This window comes from Oryza glaberrima, chromosome 12, assembly GCF_000147395.1.
Source record: "Oryza glaberrima chromosome 12, OglaRS2, whole genome shotgun sequence".
NCBI lineage: Eukaryota > Viridiplantae > Streptophyta > Magnoliopsida > Poales > Poaceae > Oryza > Oryza glaberrima.
Genome location: NC_068337.1, coordinates 23,766,461 through 23,786,624, shown reverse-complemented (window position 1 = coordinate 23,786,624; position 20,164 = coordinate 23,766,461). Strand labels below are relative to the sequence as shown.

The 20,164-nt window shown below is 46.9% G+C and overlaps 1 protein-coding gene and 1 pseudogene across 1 annotated transcript; both read left to right on the top strand.

Moving 5' to 3' along the window:
* Positions 1-6,113: 6,113 nt before the first annotated feature.
* Positions 6,114-8,404, top strand: LOC127756418 (uncharacterized; annotated as a pseudogene).
* A 2,537-nt stretch (positions 8,405-10,941) lies between these two features.
* LOC127757120 (serine/threonine-protein phosphatase BSL2 homolog) lies at positions 10,942-19,873 on the top strand. The gene is made up of 21 exons (XM_052282555.1): positions 10,942-11,754; positions 12,686-12,746; positions 12,917-12,995; positions 13,077-13,156; positions 13,240-13,334; positions 13,436-13,535; positions 14,062-14,131; positions 14,705-14,806; positions 14,911-14,992; positions 15,408-15,587; positions 16,078-16,351; positions 16,492-16,735; positions 16,937-17,107; positions 17,312-17,550; positions 17,854-17,938; positions 18,037-18,135; positions 18,216-18,415; positions 18,506-18,581; positions 18,673-18,808; positions 18,895-19,034; positions 19,135-19,873. The coding sequence occupies exons 1-21, from the start codon at positions 11,310-11,312 to the stop codon at positions 19,219-19,221; spliced, it is 3,045 nt and encodes a 1,014-aa protein (XP_052138515.1). The 5' UTR covers positions 10,942-11,309; the 3' UTR covers positions 19,222-19,873.
* Positions 19,874-20,164: the final 291 nt, after the last annotated feature.

Below are 20,164 nucleotides of genomic sequence, written 5' to 3'. Positions count from 1 at the left end.
GCGAGAGGGAGCGGCTGCCGGCGGCGACCGGCCGTCAGTCGTTGTAACTCTGATACGCTGTAATATGCTGGATCAGGGAGGAGCGCCCGTAATCAGTGCCCCGGAGATGTAGGCCTTGGCTGAACTCCATTATCAAATATCGTGGCTCGGTGTCGTCATCGTGTTTGGATCTCCTATAGCGTTTCTTCCGCGTTTGGTTTCCGATGTGATTTCTGGGCCGGTTTTATAACATGCAGAGTCTCCCACTCGCCCTCATCTCCCGCGCTCTTCGCCCATATGCTCATCGTCTCCGTCTCGCGGCACGAGTGCGCCACGCAGAGCTTCCCGGTGAGTGCCGCCAGGACCGCGCCGCCGGCGTCCGGCAGCGCCGCTGGCGCCGGCATGGTGTCGAACGCCATCGTGGAGACGTCGAACACCAGGATGCCGAGGCGCCTCTGCTCCCCCATCCAGTGCATCTTGCCGGCGACGTGCACCGGCGGGACGCCGACGTCGGCAGGGATCGGCGGCCGCGACGCCGTGAGCTTGTACGGGCCGATGTCTCTCAGGCGCCACACATGCACGGCGGCGCAACCCTCGACGCGTCGTACCCCAGCCCGGCGCAGCCGCGGCCGTCGTCGTCCACCGGCCAGCGAGGCGACCGAAAGGAGAAGTTTCTGTCGGCGCCCGTGACAGGGTTGTGCACAATGTTCCTTCCGCCATTGACGTCCGTGACGAGGACGAGGCCATGACAAGCGTTGTGGACAACAATTCTTGTACTCATCAATGGCGGCTTTCGGTCGGGATTTCCCGCGCACGAGAACGACTCGAGGAGAGACGAAGACGTGCTCCCTGGTGTGGTGTCTCCAAGGTGATGATCCAGCTGCCTCTAAGACCAGCAGTCGCGCGGGCGTGATTAGAGTTGGGGAGGAAGACCGGTGCCGGCGGTGGGGTGCTAGGGAGAGAGAGCGCCGGTGGTGGGGCGCTAGGGAAAGAGAGCGCCGGCGACGGGGTAGCCGAAGTCCCCGAAGGAGGAGGCCGGCGGAGTGGAGAAACGGGGAAACAGGTCCGTGCCACTGACATGTGGGCCCTGCAAACTGCACAATGTTAGAGGAGTCTTATCCGGGAACGGATATGGAGGAGAGGGGAGGGTGGTTTTATAAAAAAAATTTTCTAGATTTTAGGGTGTTCAGTGTAAAGTTTGGACCTTCACACAAATTGAAAAATATATGAGAACTGCAACAAAAAATGTCAAGGGCTGAAATATAAAATCAAAGCCACTGCTAAAATCACTTTTACTGTGAGGAACCAAGATTTTGGACCTGTAGCTTTAGCCTACGTGGCGCTTTGAGACTCCTCAAAATAGTGTGACGCACTGTGAATGGCCTTAGTAAGTTTGACAGATAAAAATTGACAAAAATTGTAAATGGACACACTGCAGCAAGTAAGCTTGAAGCTTGAACACCGACTTCTGCATATGGAAGGCCTGGCAGTAGCTGCAGGGGTCTTTCGCCCCTAGCATATGCTGATCTCCTCCTCCGGAACCCATTGCCATCCCACCTGCAGGAAGACATAGTACTACTACATCAATTTTCCCCTTTTTTAGACCACACTGATCAATCTACTACTGCTACTCAAAAGTTACTCCTATTTTGCTCTTGTTTAGTTCTAAACTTTTTCTTCAAACTTTTAAATTTTCCATCACATCAAAACTTTCCTACACACACAAACTTCTAACTTTTTTGTCACATAGTTCAAATTTCAACCAAACTTCCCAATTTTTGCGTGAACTAAACACATACTTTGTATAGTACCGGCTATTGGCATGAGTAATGATAGCCGCAACCCAAGCCAAGACGGAGAGGACTTCCATGACCATCCCCATGGATGATGAGTAGCCAAGACGTAGAATACTTCCATAACCATCCCCATAGATGTTGATACCTCACCGTTACCTGTAGTGAAGAAATTATATTTCATATTACTGTAGAGATACTCCAATTTTACTAAGCTCCATTCAAGATTTTACAATAATGATTAAAGCTACTCCTTACTAAGCATAGGTAGGCTAATTAGGCTCTGTGCATATTTCTGCACTGATAAGGAAAAACTAGCTACCAGTACTACAAGCAAACAAATAATACATCCAATGCATTCGGGTTTATAGAGAAACAATGGTCCTGAATAGGACTACTACAAGCAAACAAATAATGCATCCAATGCATTCGGGTTTAGAGAGAAACAATGTTCCTGAATAGGACTACTAACACATAAACGAGGATGGTGAAATATGCATTTAGTGTATTTAGATTTTGATTCAAAGCGGAATTGAAACCATGTTCAGAATGAGTGAAGTATAGTATCACATGCAGCGCAGTGTCATCAAATTGAGTATATCCGTAAAAACAGTAGTATTGTAGATGATGTTCAATGCAGCTTCAGCCGAACAAGTGGAAAACCATTATGATTGTAAATACACTGGAAAAAATCATTGCGCTGACACTGCATTTATAGTCTTGTTTTGCTAGCCAGTCTATATATACTTATTATTCAAAAATAATACAAGATAAAATTGATCTGCTCATTAATTTAAAATATCTTTATACTTTTTTCTTATTTGAAATTTTAGAGTTTTCATAAAATATTTTAGAAAAAAATTTAAATTATTATTTTATTTTATTTTATTGCATAATAATTTTGGATTACTATATTATAGGAGTAGTACTGAGCAGAAGTAGTATATTTAAAGAAGGAAAAATGAATGTAAATTCGTTGATTTGATTTGTATTTTTCTTAATAATTTTGGGTTTTTATATACTCCATCCGTTCTAAAATAAACCAACTCCTACCTTCTTACCTACCACCAATCCACAAATCGTATTACTCAATACCCATCACCTACTCATCAACCAATATAACTTTCACATTAATTAAGGGTGTTATAGTCTGTTGTTTCTATTCTTAAAGTTTTATTGGGATGCTAGGGTTTGAGTCTTTTAGGGACAGAGGCAGTATTCTATAGTTATAGAGTAGTACCGAGTAAACATGGTATATTTATAGAAGGCAGGTAATTGGAAAGAAAAGATACTTTTGGAAGCCTCTAGAATTCATATGTGATATTTTTCTCTAGATTTTTCCTTATATATGATTGTTAGGTGTTCTTTTTTTAGTATAAATTTATGGTTTTTCTTTAGTATAAATTTATGGTTTTCCTTCAAAGTAAGAGGCGCCACGTGGACCAATTGAAAGTTAGCAAAAGAGCCAGCTTTAAATTATTAGATTAGCAACACCAATCACTCCAAGCTAATGCTAGAATGAAAACTTAAGACAATCAGTAAGACCAATCACTGCATGCTCCCAGTTCATTCCAGATTCACACATATACTAGAAGACCAAGCAAACAAAAGTACCAGTTCATTCAGATTCACTCACATACTGGAACAACCAAGCAATCAGGAGTGCGATTAAGTTCATCCAGATTCACCTAAGAGTAGTAGAAAACCAAGCAACACAAGTAACCCAAGGTGCAGGAGATGCCGATCACAACGGCGAGGACAAATACCTGGCGACCGGAACCAGAACAATCACCGGCGCGGCGGCTGCGGTGGCGCTGGCGCCCGGATGAGTCGTGGACGCGCGCTGCTCCCACCGACGCGGGTGCGGTGTCGGTGGCGGTCGCCGCCGGCCGGAGTCGGAGTAGTGACGAAGATACCTTGCCGGTGCCGGGCGAAGGAGGAGACGTGGGGGCCGGCCGCAGCATCGTCGCCAGCGTGAGAGGCCGTCGGCGGCGGAGCGTTGGTCCCCGCAGCCACGTGCGAGGCCGTCGGCGGCGGAGCGTTGGTCCCCGCAGCCACGTGCGAGGCCGTCGGCGTCGCGTTGGTACTCGAAGCCGGCGTGGTCGCCACCCGTCGCCGTGGTCGTCGTCGTCGGGTAGGTCCTCGCGGCGTCGTCGCCGCGTCCGACGTCATCGGCGTCGCCTTGGTACCCGTACGTCGCCGCCGACTCGCGTGTGGTCGTTCCCGGCGAGGAGGCCACCGGTGCGCGGAGTCCAGCGCAGGGCGAAGCAGAGGAGATGCGGAGGAGGAGCGGAACAACGACGACGCGTCGGCGTCCGGCCGCCCAATCCATGGCTAGCGGCGGCGCGGCGAGGCGAGGCGAGGAGGAGGGGTGGTGGTGGTGGGTGGCGTGCGTGGCGGCGCGCGCGTGGCGAGGGGAAGGGGAGAGACCGAGAGACGGCTATATGGGTGGGATTTTTTCTTTTCACTAAGGGCGAGTTTAGTTCGCGAACGAAAAAAAAAATTTTTTTTTGTCACATCGGATATCAGAGTCATGTATACACATTTAAAATATTAAACTTAGGCTAATAACAAAATAAACCGCCTGAAAACTGCTAGGCGGATTTATTAAACCTAATTAATTAAATCATTAGTAAATGTTTACTGTAACACCACATTATCAAATCATAAGACCTTTTTTAGATAATATGACACAATTAGACTTAAAAGATACGTCTCGTAATTTTACATGCAATCTATATAATTAGTTTTTTTTCATATTTAATACTTCATACATATCTCCAAACATTCGATGTGATATGGTGAAAATTTTTTGTTTTGGCACTAAACAGGGCCAAAGCATGATGCCGTGCGTTGCATACATTAAAATTGTAAACCACGTATGACAATTAGACTATGAGAAATATAATTAAATTAAAATCCTAAATTATATATCACAATTGGACCGAAGAGAATATAATCATATAAATAATAACAACATGAGACTACAGATAACTACGTCACCCATTTTTTTTGGTTTAGCTATAAATAATTCAAAATTATAAGTTACAATATTTTTAGTGGATCAAATAGTGAAAAAATTAATAATGTAAATGGAAAACAAGTGGAATTAGCTAGAAATTAGAAAAAACTTATTTTAATCCATAGATGAAAATTCGATAAAATAATTCTGAACAGCTACCTGTTTCATTCATATAAATTAGAATTTTCTTGCTCTAATCATATCCCTATGGTCTCAACATTAAGTGAGTGTTCCAAGAGCATGGTTAGGCTAGAAGTATCCATATATTGTGGAGATTGACAACGAAGAAAATCAAAACAACATGAATGCGGCTTGCAACGACATGGTACTGATAATTAAAGAGAGAAATAGCAATGTCAAGCTCTGGTGGTGAACATGACTATATGAGTATGTCAAAAACACGTTCCCAGATGAGTGGTTCGTTTCCCTTGAACGCGCAAGGGAACACATGTTGATCGTGTCGGCGGACGCCGATACCGGCGGGATGCAGAGCTTGGGACCGTGGCGGCGGCGGTTGGGGAGGCGGAGGTGGTGGCCGACGAAGGCGTCGGAGGAGAGCGCGGCGGCCCAGGCGAGGGAGAGGCAACGGCAGCGGAGCACCGACCTGGCCGGCATGCTCGCGAATATGTCCTCGACGAGCTCGTCGGGGATATGGCGCGCCGGCGCCGACGATGACTCCGGCATTGATGTCATCCTTGTGCGACTCCGGCGAGGCGGCGACGCTATCGTCCACACTCGTAGACAGTGGTCACATATATATACGTACGTGTCGTATGGGAGTGGGAGTAGACGTGCTTGGTCACCGTTTGCTACCAAAACCGAACCGTTCTCGCTCCCTCTACCATTTTACCGCTCCGTTACAAGGGTAGATTCTAATCATCCTATAGTGCATTGTGCTTTAAATGGTAGGCGACGTACCCGTCGACAGCGAGGTGTTTATGGTGATTTCGTCAATCTCCAGGATTTGCCGGCTCAGTCTTCGAAGATGCTCATAGGGGTAGTGTTTGCGTGCGTGTGTTAATAGGGTGAGTGAGTGTGCGTTGTAAGTATCTGCGTTGTACTGTGTAATTTAAAAAAATAAATTCTAATCATCCTTTTCTTTTAGATTCTAAATCATCTTTTTCTTTCATTAGAGATAGAGATAAGTTGGTTTATAAGCATAAAGAAAGAGCCAAAGCAATTGATTAAGCGTCAGCATGTGCTCCGATGCGAGTCCGACACGTACAATTGGAGCATATGACTGCCGGCCTATATATACGTATACGCGCGCGGACGGACTCTCGCCGCGGCCTACACGCAGCATGCAGCCGAAGACGACGATGGCGTCATCGCCGGAGTCGTCGCCGGCGCCGGCGCGCCATATCCCCGACGAGCTCGTCGAGGACATCTTCGCGCGCATGCCGGCCCGGTCGGTGCTCCGCTGCCGCTGCCTCTCCCGCGCCTGGGCCGCCGCGCTCTCCACCGACGCCTTCGTCGACCACCACCTCCGCCTCGCCAACCGCCGCGGGGGTCCCAAGCTCTGCATCCCGCCGAGATCGGCGTCCGCCGACACGATCAACGCGTGGTCGCCGGAGGCGGAGGCGGAGACGACGACGACGACGACGACGCCGCTCATGGCCGTCCCGCACGGCACGCGCAACGGCCGCATTATCCCCTACGGCCGCCCGTGCCGCGGCCTCCTTCTCCTCCGCGCCATCTTCGCCCGGCTCTACTTCGTCTGCAACCCGTCCGCCGGCGAGGTCGCGGCGCTCCCCGACGGCCGCATGGCCGGCGACCCGCGCCCCGGCGAGGACTACGCCAGCGTCGGCCTCGGCTACGACGCGCGCACCCGGACGCACAAGGCGGTGCGCTGCTCTACCACCACGGCCACCCCGCCGCCTGCGACGTCTACGACATCGCTGCCGCAACCTCGACGGGACACTGGAGGCCGGCGGCGACGGGGGCGAAGCCACCGGACCTCGTCCACATGAACAAGCTCGCCGTCTACGCGCAAGGCCACCTGCACTGGATCACGACGAAAAGCGTCGGCGACGCTGACGCCATCATGTCGTTTTCCATGGCGGCGGAGGTGTTCGGCCGCGTCCCGCCGCCGCCGGTGACGACGACGGACATGAAAGGCTTCATGATCACCGAGCTCGCCGGATGCCTGTGCGTCTACCCGACGTACCTCTCGTCGGAGAGATCCCTAGACATCTGGTTACTCACCGACTACTCGACGGCGACGTGGGAGCTGCGCTGCCGCATCGATCCCACGGCCGCGACGTCGCCGGAGACGAACGACTTCTTCTTGATGAACAGAGAAGTTACACCGCTCGTCCTCACCGACGACCACCGCCGTGTTCTCCTCCTCTCCGAGGAGCATGAGGTGGCGGAGTACGACGCCGCCTCCGGGACACTCCGGCGGCACGTCGGGCCGCAGGAGCTCCGGCGGCGCCACGGCGACGGCACACCGCAGCTCGTGCCGTACGAGGAGAGCCTCGTGTCGGCGGGGCGGCCGTACGAGGACATCCTCTTCTCGTCGCCGGCAGCGTGGGCGGTGGCGCTGGCGCTGCGCCGGCTGCCGGCGCGCGAGCTCGGGCGGCTCAAGCTCGTCTGCCGCAGCTGGCGCGCCATGATCGAGACCGACCGCTTCGCCGCGTCGCACAACGCGCACGCCAGGGAGACGACCATGGCGAGCTTCGCGGCCGGCTGCCATGTCAGGCTCGGCTCGTACTACTACTACTCTCTGGTGTTCGTCCCTCTCGAGTCGTGCTCCAACCGCAAGCCGCCATTGATGAGTACAAGAACTGTTGTACGCAACGCATGCCATGGCCTCGTCCTCGTCACGGACGTCAATGGCGAAAGGAACATTGTGCACAACCCGGTCACCGGCGCCGGCAGAAACTTCTCCTTCCTGACGCCTCGGTGTCCTCCCAAGATACCGGAGGTGGACGACGGCCGCGGGTGCGCCGGGCTCGGGTACGACGCGTCGAGGGAGGAGCACGTGCTCGTCCGCCTCGCCTACGCCGGCGGCGAGGGTTGCGCCACCGTGCAGGTGTGGCGCCTGAGAGACATCGGCCCGTACAAGCTCACGGCGTCGCGGCCGCCGATCCCTGCCGACGTCGGCGTCCCGCCAGTGCACGTCGCCGGCAAGATGCACTGGATGGGGGAGCAGAGGCGCCTCGGCATCCTGGTGTTCGACGTCTCCACGCTGGCGTTCGACACCATGCCGGCGCCGCCGGCGCTGCCGGACGACGCCGGCGGCGCGGTCCTGGCGGCGCTCGCCGGGAAGCTCTGCGTGGCGCACTCGTGCCGCGAGACGGAGACGATGACCATATGGGCGAAGAGCGCGGGAGATGGAGATGAGTGGGAGACACTGCACGTGATAGACCTCGCGCGGTGGCCGGCGTTCTCGCCCAGGGCGGCGGAGCTGGTGGTGCCCATGGCCGTCGACGGCAGGGACGGCCGCGTCTTGCTCGACGCCAGCAAGGCGTTGGGGTACTACGACGCGCGGAGCACAACGCTGGAGACGGTGTGCTCGTGTTCCGGTGACGACGACGAGTTCATTAACGCCGCCGACTGCGAGGATAGCTTGGTTTGTCCGTACGATCGGGAATGTAGGATATGGTGATTATATGTAGTGAGTAAATTATTACATTGCTAGTATAGATGGCCATAAGACCCGTCCGGCATGACCCGACCTAGGCACGGGCTAGGTACGATCCGAGGCGATTGGGTTGGCACAGTACGGCCGGTACTTCGGGCCGTGCCGTGCCAGGCCTACTGGCCCACGGGCTACACCTCAGACCCAGGCACAACCCCACAAGTAGTTGGGCCGTGCCATGTCAGCTCGAAGGCACGGATGGCTCATCGTGCCCTCTTTAAAATAAGTCTATATCCCTGTGCTCGTCTTTGGGTTGTGACACATATATAGCTAAAATAAGTCTATTTTACATTCCTACTCTTTGGACCATGTCATATAATATGTCTATTTTTCTCCCTTATTCTTTGTGTCATGCTCGTAAGGTGCCTATCATCAAACCTACTTCTTTCTTTTTTTAGATAATGGAATAGATAACATCCCGGCCTTTGCTCAATAGAGCTACAGCCCATTATTACAAAGAATCACTCAAACAAAAAAGTGTAGTTCAAACTAAATTAAACACACTCAAGAAAAAATAAAGCAACGAAACCAAGATAAAGAGCACACAATTATTCAAGTCTATTTGTGAATCTCCATCTATAGTTGGCAAAAAGTTGCATGATCGTCGTCTCAAGCTTACGACATACAACCTTCAGAAGCTCTCCATCTTCATCACACCTTTATAGTTGTGCCCAGGACCGGAGCCAATATATTGCCCTGAAAATTGCCTGCATATAATCAAACCCACTTCTTAAGCTTGGTTAAAAGAGAGTGAAAACCAAAATCAACCTACTTCGACATCAACCCAAGTATATAACACGTGTTGTAACAATTCAATGATTCGTCCAAAAGATTCAAAGCATAGACTCACATTCGCTCGCGTAGTTCCAGAACACAACGAAAACCGGTCAAAATACGCAGTGTTTAGCCAATTCGATCCATAAAACAACCATAAAACCTATAAGACCCGAACAAAATATCCAAATATGTATAGAAAATACAAAAGAATTTCAAAACAAAATTTTATTAGTAGCATGATCATCATTTTTTTTTCTAAAAAAAATGGCAGGATGATCATCCACAACATCCAAACATACGTTCTTTTTTATTTTCTTAAACTTTTTAATTTCAAAAATAGACCATTGCAATATATATTTATAAATCTGAACCTTTGGGGGCCGCACCACCCCGCCCAACATGACAAAAAAATATTATCACTTCACTAGTGTTTGGTGTGACGGTTTTATTCTGCATGGATGACGTGGCAACATAACGCCGCCATGCCAGTCAGAGTTTCATGGCGAAATAATGCTGCCACACCCGCCAGAGTAGTGTGATAACATTGCTTCGTCACGCTAGTCTTACCAGCGTAACTAAAAGACTTAGATTTAAAAATAAGTTTTATAATGATTATTTAAATTAAAAATTAAAAGGATTAAAAAACCCAAACATATTGTCACACTCGCAGTCAATACTCACTCCCTTGTTGAGAAAGCCTTTATAAAAGGGACTATCCATTCCTCATTTGACAGAGAACCCTCCCAATATCTTGCAAATTTTAGACCATTGGATCGATTTAATATTCGTGCAAAGTCCACAAAACCCTAACCACTTTTCCTTTTCCCTCCCCGTCGCCGCACAAAGCGCTGCTTCCTGACGCCTCCTCTCGACACTGCCTCCTGCGTCACTGCCGCCGCCACCCCACCGTCAGTCGTCTTCCCCGTCTCGGGCGGCAGGGCGCCACCACCGGCTGCCTGCTTCTAATATTCCTTCCGCTTTGCAGTTACTGTCTACACCAGCCCATCGCCCGCTCTCAACCCTGCAGCTTTGGCGGCGGCGCCGTTTTTCCTGTCTCCGGCAGTATGGCTCCACCACTAGCCTCCTCCTCTTAACATTTCTTCTACTTTGCCCCTGCTGCCTACACCGGCCCGCCGCCACTCTTGTCCCCGTGGATTCGACGGTGCCGCCGCCGCCTCGCCGCCCACTAGATCCGCCATGCCACCTCCCACGGCTATCGCTCTAAAGCCGATGAACTTCCCCTCCCCTCCAACCCCTCCCACCTCACCCCCACCCAGTACCCTAATTCATCGGCTCTCTGCCGAAGTTTAAGTTGTGACCGGCACCGGAGAAGAAGAGGAGGTTGTCGGAGTGAGAGAAGAAGCAGCTGGAGCACAAATCGCGAAGCACACCTAGTGATCTAAAATTTACAAGATTTGGGGAAATATTTTCGGTCGACTGAAGTTTATAAACTCCATTCATAAAATCCAAAAGAAAGAAAAGAAAAAGAGAGAAGACGAAGACAAAAAGGCAATAAGGAAAAACCAAAAGGGGCTAGACGAAAACTCCCACCAAACGAAGCCCCCAACTTGTGTGTCAGTTGGTGTGTGTGTGCGCCTTGCGACAGTGCGAAGTGAGCGAACAAAATTACAAAAATTCCCACACGCGCTGGCCGAGCGCTGACGACGCGTCCCTCCTCCTCCTCCTCCTCCTCGCTGTCCCCGACCATTTCGCAGCCCAGTCCCTGACCTCTCCCCTATTTCCACTCTCGCCACCACCACTCCGCGACAAGCTCGTGCTCCCCCCCAAATCCCAAATCTCCCAGGGGCCTCCTCGATCGATCCCATCCCCCCCTCACTTCGCCGGCGGCGGCTGCGGCGGCGGAAGCGGCGACGACCGGTGGTGTGGCGTGTTCTACCTAGGGTTTCGGTGGGGGGAGGAGGGATGGCAGCGGCCTCGCCGCAAGTGGCAAGGAGTTGGGAGGAGTAGGCGGAGCTACGAGATTTTTACTCTCTCGCTTCTTCTCTGTGCGTGTGTGTGGGTGTGTTGCGTGGTGGGGAGGAAGATCTCGAGCGGTTGGAAACCCTAGTGGGGAGTGGGTGAGCGGGCGGGGGGGATGGACGTGGACTCGAGGATGACGACGGAGTCGGACTCCGACTCGGACGCCGCGGCGCAGGGGGGAGGAGGAGGAGGAGGAGGAGGGTTCGGGAGCGAGACCTCCTCGGCGTCGCCCTCGGCGCCCGGGACGCCCACGGCTATGGGGGCAGGAGGGGGAGCTGCTCCTATCGCTGCTGCTGCTGCTGCTGTCGCTGCCGCCGCGTCGGCGGCGGTGGTGGCGGGCCCGAGGCCCGCGCCGGGGTACACGGTGGTGAACGCGGCGATGGAGAAGAAGGAGGACGGGCCCGGGTGCCGGTGCGGCCACACGCTCACCGCGGTGCCGGCCGTCGGGGAGGAGGGCGCGCCGGGGTACGTGGGGCCGCGGCTGATCCTCTTCGGCGGCGCCACCGCGCTCGAGGGGAACTCCGCCACGCCGCCATCCTCGGCCGGGAGCGCCGGAATCCGTAATGCCCTTTTAAACCTCAGCTGCTCTTGTTTTCATCTATGGTTTGGGGGGATGGTGTTGGCGTGCTAATTGTTTAGTTTGCTGTCGATGAGAGCCAAACTCCATGGGAGTTGGAATACTTGGGTTTGTACTGAATCTTGCTTGGGACTTTGGAGTGACATGCTGGTTCGCGTACCGGCTGATTTAGGGATAGAATTTACTGTTCAGGATAGCAGCTAGAGTTGATTGTAGCTCTGGTGTTTCAGTGTCTTAGCTAGAGGTACAATTCGGAGCATCTGCTGATGGTGGTATTGCTAGTGTAGGCGGGATTAGGTTAAAAACTCTTACTGGGAGCGAATTTCATGTTCTGCCTGGTTAGGAAAGCGATTATGAGTGGCACGTTATGACAATATATGCAGTGTAACTCATGTGCACATGCTGTTAATTTTAGGGCCAAATATGGTGCTCTTTTATGATTTGACGCACAAGATTTATTTAATGAACAACGATACTCGCATACTTCTGTTGCAGTGAAGTATCAGTTCCTTTTAATGTTTTTTGATTGTTTTCTTTGGATTATGACTGTCTTCGTATGTTAGAAGAAGAACTCAAAGGTTTCAAATTGGAAAATAATTTATGTGCTTGGACTGTACTGATCCCCTTTGATACCCTAGGTTAAGGTGTATGGATTAATTAATTAGGTGAACTATGCTGTTTCAAAAGTTAAACCTGAAATGCTATTATACGCATTCCAGTTCTCCAAGTCTTATTGGGGGATTAGACATTTTGGTTGACCGGGTGCCAAATGTTTTGTTTCAAAACCGAGCTTAGAAATGTTGGAGGTTTTGCTTTTGATGTAAGGGAAAATTTATCTTCTTTATAGGCAAATCAGCAAAATTGACAAGATCTCGCATAAAATTAGTCCCCCTTATCAATCTCCTTTCTTGCAGGTCTTGCTGGTGCTACTGCAGATGTCCACTGCTACGATGTTTCATCGAATAAGTGGAGCAGGTATGTTCTTTTTAGTAAGAGCCTATTTTAGTAAATGTTTTAATTCCTTTGGATATTATGCTTGGATGCCATGTGTAAGTTTTTCTTTAGACCCCATGAAATTTTATCTCAATATCACTTGTTAGTTCTGTACATTACTACATTTGTTTGACCACATTAAGTGTTGTCAGGCTTACTCCAGTTGGTGAACCTCCTTCACCAAGAGCGGCACATGTAGCGACTGCTGTTGGCACCATGGTGGTCATTCAGGTAGCATTAATCTTTTTCCCTTAGAGTAGTGGCTACGTCAGTTTTATCGTCAGGCCAGCACTAACCTGCTCTCAACTACAGGGTGGGATAGGCCCTGCTGGTTTATCTGCAGAAGACCTTCATGTTCTGGATCTTACACAACAACGACCGCGATGGCACAGGTGGCTGCCTCTCTAATTTCATTTGGGTTTAGAATATGCTTTTGCTGCTATCCGCAGTGAGCATTATCATGTCTTATATGTAGAGTGGTGGTTCAAGGGCCTGGCCCTGGTCCTCGATATGGACATGTGATGGCTTTGGTTGGGCAGCGTTTCTTGTTGACAATTGGTGGAAATGATGGTAGGAGATTGCTTATGTGCCTATCAAACCTATATTTTGGCTACTTAAGATATTTTTCCATCCCAATTGATGTTGATACTAAGAGTGAATAAATGTTTCAGGAAAGAGGCCCCTGGCTGATGTGTGGGCCCTTGATACAGCAGCTAAGCCATATGAGTGGAGGAAACTTGAACCAGAAGGTGAAGGACCACCCCCATGCATGTAAGTGTGTAGATAATAAGAAAGGAAACATCTCCCCTTTGAAATCTAGATCAACGAGGTTCTTTGGTGATGTTGAGTTTAAATCTTGCTATTTTATTGGCGAGATTCCCCAGCTACATCCATGAGCCAACATATGATAATGCCTATATTTTCTAATGAAGCTTTCAGTGATTTTATTTTGTTTAATGCCCATATCATATATAGTAACCTGTTTTGGCACCATTAGACTACTTTTAGGGCTCCACTTTCTTTTGTTGGCCAAGAAGTTACAGAAAACTTTGGTTATTTACAACTCAATATTGATAGTTAGTTTGTTCAAAAGCAACTGCCAATAAAGAACAAGCTACTAGTGTTTTGTTAAGTCTACTTGGATGCAGAACACAGTAAAGTGTTGAACCTAATATCCTAGGGTAATCCACCACTAGCTATTTGCTGTAATTTCACTTACGCTTTTTCATAGATTGCTAGAAGTTGAGATAGTTTTTGTATACTTCTAATAGTCTGTGCCTCTGGTAATGTTGCTCAGGTATGCAACTGCAAGTGCCCGTTCTGATGGACTTCTATTACTTTGTGGTGGAAGGGATGCTAATAGTGTGGTAAGTACCATTCTATTTAGGAGTAGCTTTTGCTGAAGAAATTTTGTTCTAATAGGAATATAGGGTTGAAATTCTCTGTTCTTAGTTTTTAGATTTGAATCTGCTCTGAAGTCATAACACGAGAATGGTTCATATAGCTTTTTTGGTAAGTGATATTTATAGACATTGCATGCTTGTGCCAACAAAGCATTTCTTTTTTCTCGTGTTACATCTGCTTCTTTGGATGAGTGATGAATTGTGATGTTAAGTGCACTGAATCCATATGGCATGCTTGGAAGGCCTGTTTTGTTCAATCCACTTGTAAAGCCATGCCCTGCAAAAATAGAACTAAGACCTTAAAATCCTGTTCGTCTGGGCTGAAAACTGAATCTGGATTCAACTGATTAGGATTTTCTCATTACATGGTAAATGATTAGCATTTTGTAGGTGAATAAGGATATAGATGGACTTCTCTTTTGGGTAATTACGATTTTGGAGAGGCAGTGACTTCTATTTGTGTGTCCTACACTGTTTTACTCCAAAGCTAACTATATATATATATATTTTCCTTTTCTTTTGGGCTAAAATCATCAGCCCTTAGCAAGTGCATATGGCCTTGCAAAACACAGGGATGGACGCTGGGAGTGGGCAATCGCCCCTGGTGTCTCTCCATCACCCAGATATCAACATGCAGCTGTGAGTTGTGAATATCCTTTCCCTTCAATTTTCTTTATTTTTCATCTCGAGATTGATCCCACTGCATGGTTTGTGTCATGTTTTATTTCCTTTTGTTTCTTTAGGTTTTCGTCAATGCACGACTTCATGTCTCAGGAGGGGCCCTTGGAGGCGGTCGAATGGTTGAAGACTCCTCAAGTGTTGCAGGTTCCTTACTATTATTTGCTTTGTATAATTTGCACCTGTTAGTTCATGTGGCATCCTTTTGAAAAAAATCCCATTTTTTGTGGCAACTCAAAACATTTCAATTGATTTCTTTTGATTGTAAGTAGGATAAAGACCATATATGATTAATTATTTCAATTACTAAGTTCAATATATTGTTTTCTGTTTGCTAAATTACCCATTTACAATTCATCAGCAGAGAACAAGATGCATGCCTTATTGGTTGTCTCTGCAGTGCTATATCTTGTATTATTGAAAAAAGTGAATGGTCTGAATAATACTGAAATACAGTCGGTAGTTTAAGGCTTTAAGCATTGGCAAGTTGGTCTTAGCTATACATGTATATTTTCTTGTTTCCCTAGGTTCTTATTTTTTTCGCCATGCTGCCCTTTTTCAGTGTTGGATACTGCTGCTGGAGTGTGGTGTGATACAAAATCAGTAGTTACTACTCCAAGGACAGGAAGATATAGTGCAGATGCTGCAGGCGGTGATGCTTCTGTAGAGCTTACACGGCGGTGCAGGCATGCAGCTGCTGCAGTTGGTGATATGATATATGTTTATGGAGGTCTACGGGGAGGTAAGACATTTCAGTTTCTTAGCCTCATCTGATTTCTGACACCAAGCCTCATGTTTGAATTGCGATCCACTGTCCTATGAGTCCTGTTCAGCTGTATTCAGCAGCACATGTTTTTAAGTAGTAAAGATGTTATCCGATGAGGAACATGTATATTCTTTCTGGGATGATAAGGAATTTAGGATATTAAGATATCAGTACAACTTTAATTAGCATTGACTATGTTTACATAGCAGATCCAAAAGGTTTTTAAGGTGATCTGGATTTCACTTAATGGATTTCCAATTAACACTAGTATTATTGCAATATCCTTATCTGAAGGAGAAACTACTCCTGGGAGCTAACTGTTAACTATTTACACTTGCATCACTTTTTTGAGGGTTGACTTTAGGTTATCGGAGCAAAATTGCCTCCTTTTCAAATCAGGATACGTTCATATTTTTGCTAAGTTTTGTATAGTTGCAATTCTAAATTCCCTGTATTGCTACTCCAGGTGTGCTGCTAGATGACCTTCTTGTTGCCGAAGATCTTGCTGCTGCTGAAACAACAAACGCAGCAAATCAGGCAGCTGCAATTGCTGCAGCCTCTGATATACAAGCTGGAAGAGAACCTGGTAGGTATGCCTACAATGATGAACAAACAGGGCAGCCAGCTACAGTAACATCTCCTGATGGAGCTGTGGTTCTTGGAACTCCAGTTGCTGCTCCCGTTAATGGGGACATGTATACTGATATTAGCCCTGAGAACGCTGTGATCCAGGGACAAAGGTTTGTAAAATTTCGTAGATATGTTCCGATAGTTTTTTTTTTTTTTTTTTTTTTTTTTTTTTTTTTTTTTTTTTGCATATCTATCAGTCTACTGAGTGCTAAATGCACTGAAATGTGTCTTTTGGTCGTGATTTGCACAGGAGAATGAGCAAAGGTGTTGATTATTTGGTTGAAGCATCTGCCGCAGAGGCTGAGGCAATCAGTGCTACTTTAGCTGCTGTAAAAGCTCGGCAAGTTAATGGTGACGCAGAGCATTCACCTGACAGGGAGCAGTCTCCAGATGCCACACCAAGTGTGAAGCAAAATGCAAGCCTCATAAAACCAGACTATGCTCTTTCAAATAATTCAACACCACCTCCTGGGGTTCGGTTACACCATAGAGCAGTGAGTGAAAAATGCAGTTAGTTTTACCGAGTTAATTCGTTACTTTATTTGCTTCTCTAGTTAATTGATAAATTCGAAACCAGATCATGATCTTTCCTTGTTCTACAGTTGAAATATGTTGTATTACAGAAGCTGTCCCTGAACAACCTAGCTCAAGTTAGTTACAGCATTGTGAACTTAATTTTTTTCTTGCTCTTGTAGGTTGTGGTAGCAGCAGAAACCGGAGGTGCCTTAGGTGGCATGGTTAGGCAGCTCTCAATTGACCAGTTTGAAAACGAAGGTAGAAGGGTTATCTATGGCACTCCTGAGAGTGCAACTGCAGCAAGGAAGTTGCTAGATCGGCAAATGTCTATTAATAGTGTACCCAAAAAGGTATGTTACTTTGCAGATGTAATTTGACAAAAAGCAGCAGACAATTGCATGATTATCTGCTAAAACACTAAGGCAATGACATACATTGGTGTGTGTTGTTGTCAGCTGGCATAATGGAAGTCATGATAACCTTTGTCTTTAAACTTCTATGCTATTGTGCTATTAAGTACTCACATATTTCTATTTGATGGTTCAATTATCCAGGTAATTGCATCCCTCTTGAAACCTCGTGGTTGGAAGCCCCCTGTGCGAAGGCAGTTCTTTTTGGACTGCAATGAGATTGCAGATCTATGTGATAGTGCGGAAAGAATATTTTCAAGTGAACCAAGTGTCCTACAGCTTAAAGCTCCAATTAAGATTTTTGGTGATTTGCATGGTCAATTTGGTGACCTAATGCGCTTGTTTGATGAGTACGGTGCTCCTTCGACAGCTGGAGACATTGCGTGAGTATTTTCTGGTTTTAAACTGCCCTGATTCATCTATTTATTCATTCCAATTTCGGGAATTTTTTATGGTATTTTATTGGACGACAGCTGAGAAACCTTTTTTTTTTAAAAAAACAGAACCTCTAGAACACTTTATGTTAAGTTGTTTTCTTTTCAGTTATGTTATTGATACTTTATCTGAACATCTTGATTTGTGTATAAAGGCTTTGGGTTAGAAAATATTCTGTTGAGATATTTTCAATCTATCTTTCCTGAGTTATATGTTTTCCTTTTGTTTTTTGTGTTAAAAAAACTTTGCAGTTACATCGATTATCTCTTCTTGGGAGATTACGTGGATCGTGGTCAGCATAGTTTGGAGACAATCACTCTTCTCCTTGCACTTAAGGTAAAGTTGTGAACAACTGAGCGTACCCTGAAAAAGTGCTATTTCAGCAGACAATTCTTTTTTCTTTCAAAATTGTAACAACTGATCTTATGATTCAGGTTGAATATCCTCTTAATGTACATTTGATTCGAGGGAATCATGAGGCCGCTGATATCAATGCTTTGTTTGGGTTCCGAATAGAGTGCATAGAGCGAATGGTAATGACCATGTTGCATTCTGACATTCTTATTAGGCTCTTTTTTATCTCTTGCTTATCACTGTTCTTTGCTAATAACAGGGTGAGCGTGATGGGATCTGGACCTGGCATCGCATGAATAGGCTATTTAATTGGCTTCCTTTGGCTGCCCTAATAGAGAAGAAAATAATCTGTATGCATGGTGGTATTGGCCGGTCTATCAATCATGTTGAACAAATTGAGAATCTTCAAAGACCAATTACCATGGAAGCAGGCTCGGTTGTTCTAATGGATCTTCTGTGGTCAGCATTTCAATAGCTCTTTGACACTACTATTGTAAGATCGTTCTTTATTTTTTCCTGATATAACCTTTTTTTTTTTAAATCTTAAAGGTCTGATCCAACTGAAAATGATAGTGTTGAAGGACTTAGACCAAATGCCCGTGGCCCAGGCCTTGTTACCTTTGGGGTTAGTATTCTCTGTGTTATGTTGTGTCCAGCTCTTTTCTCCCTGTTGGTTCCTGTGGTTTCTGTCAAAATAACATGTATTATAACTGCAGCCGGACCGTGTTATGGAGTTCTGCAACAACAATGACTTACAGTTAATTGTGCGAGCACATGAGTGTGTGATGGATGGTTTTGAGCGTTTTGCTCAAGGTCACCTAATCACTCTCTTCTCAGCAACAAATTACTGCGGTAATGATATGTTATTCTGGGTTGGTCTGTTCACGATTATCTCTTCAGATTTGATTGTCCTGTTACTTAATATGATATGTATGCAGGTACCGCAAACAACGCGGGTGCAATCTTGGTTCTAGGAAGAGATCTCGTAGTAGTTCCGAAACTCATCCATCCTTTGCCGCCTGCCATTACATCTCCCGAGACCTCTCCAGAGCATCATCTTGAGGACACATGGATGCAGGTAACTCCCTCTTTTATCATGTGATGCTCTTGGATTTGCAATAGGGTATTCCTGTCTATATGCTTCTAAGTTCTAACACGCCATCTTGTGTTAAAATCAGGAACTAAATGCCAACAGGCCGCCAACTCCAACAAGGGGCCGCCCTCAAGCAGCAAACAATGACCGAGGCTCTCTTGCATGGATATAGTAGCTTTGGCATGCGCTGAATTTATTCATTCCAAGTCCTCATCATTGGGTTCTGGCTAAGCTACATTTATCCGTTCTGCACAGAGGCAGACGATCTGTGCTCAAGAGACGTGCTAGCCCACAACAATTGCCAACTTGGAGGTCGTTTGCAGAGGAGAGCTAAGCTACAGAAAGAACCAAGGGTGGAGAAACTTCGCCAATCACCACCGACAGCGCTCTCCAATTTTTTTTTCCCAAATCATGAGAAGTAAATGAACATATTCTTGGTCGTTCATCGGAAGATCCTAACTGCGAGGCTTCGCCCCTGTATATACTCAGATGATGCCCCAGCAGATAGGTGAGTGGGGTGTATGTGTTTTGGTCAACCGATTTGAGGAACAGAAGGGATAGTGTAACTAGTGGTTATTGTACTAGGTATTCTTTTCCTGTGTCTAGATTTTGTTTTTATCATGTTGGAAAAGTATTGGAGTGGCCAAAGGAGTAACCTTATTGGATGGGGTCCATCTAGTTCTTGTATAATAGCTGTCTCACCTATTTGTGTTATCACACCTCCCTCCCATTTGTAATACTACCTGTCTCTGGTGCTGACATGATGTACAATATTATCCTTGTCAAAATTTTGTGTAGTGAACAAAGTTGGTGATTGTTTGATTTGTTGGGGGTGGTAAGAGCAGCCTTGTATTGTACTGTCCAATTTTTGAGCTTCATCTTTGTCCTACACTCTATAATCTTGGGTCTGATCTTTTTCAGCTTTGGATTATAAGCCAGGCTAAATTTGAATTTTAGAACTTAATTTAGAGGTCTTTTGGTAGCTTTTTGTTAATTAGCCTTAGCTTTGTGTGTTATTTCATGCTGAATGGAATGGAACGATGAATATATGAATGATCTGTGATAATTGTTCGATGTAAAAAAACAAATTAACTATTACAAAGAAAGTTAAAAAA

Coding starts and splice junctions, on each gene's coding strand:
- LOC127757120 (XM_052282555.1), top strand. CDS start 11,310: ATGGACGTGGACTCGAGGATGACGACGGAGTCGGACTCCGACTCGGAC. Junction 14,807..14,910: donor CCAGATATCAACATGCAGCT/GTGAGTTGTGAA, acceptor TTGTTTCTTTAG/GTTTTCGTCAATGCACGACT. Junction 17,939..18,036: donor CTCTTCTCCTTGCACTTAAG/GTAAAGTTGTGA, acceptor CTTATGATTCAG/GTTGAATATCCTCTTAATGT.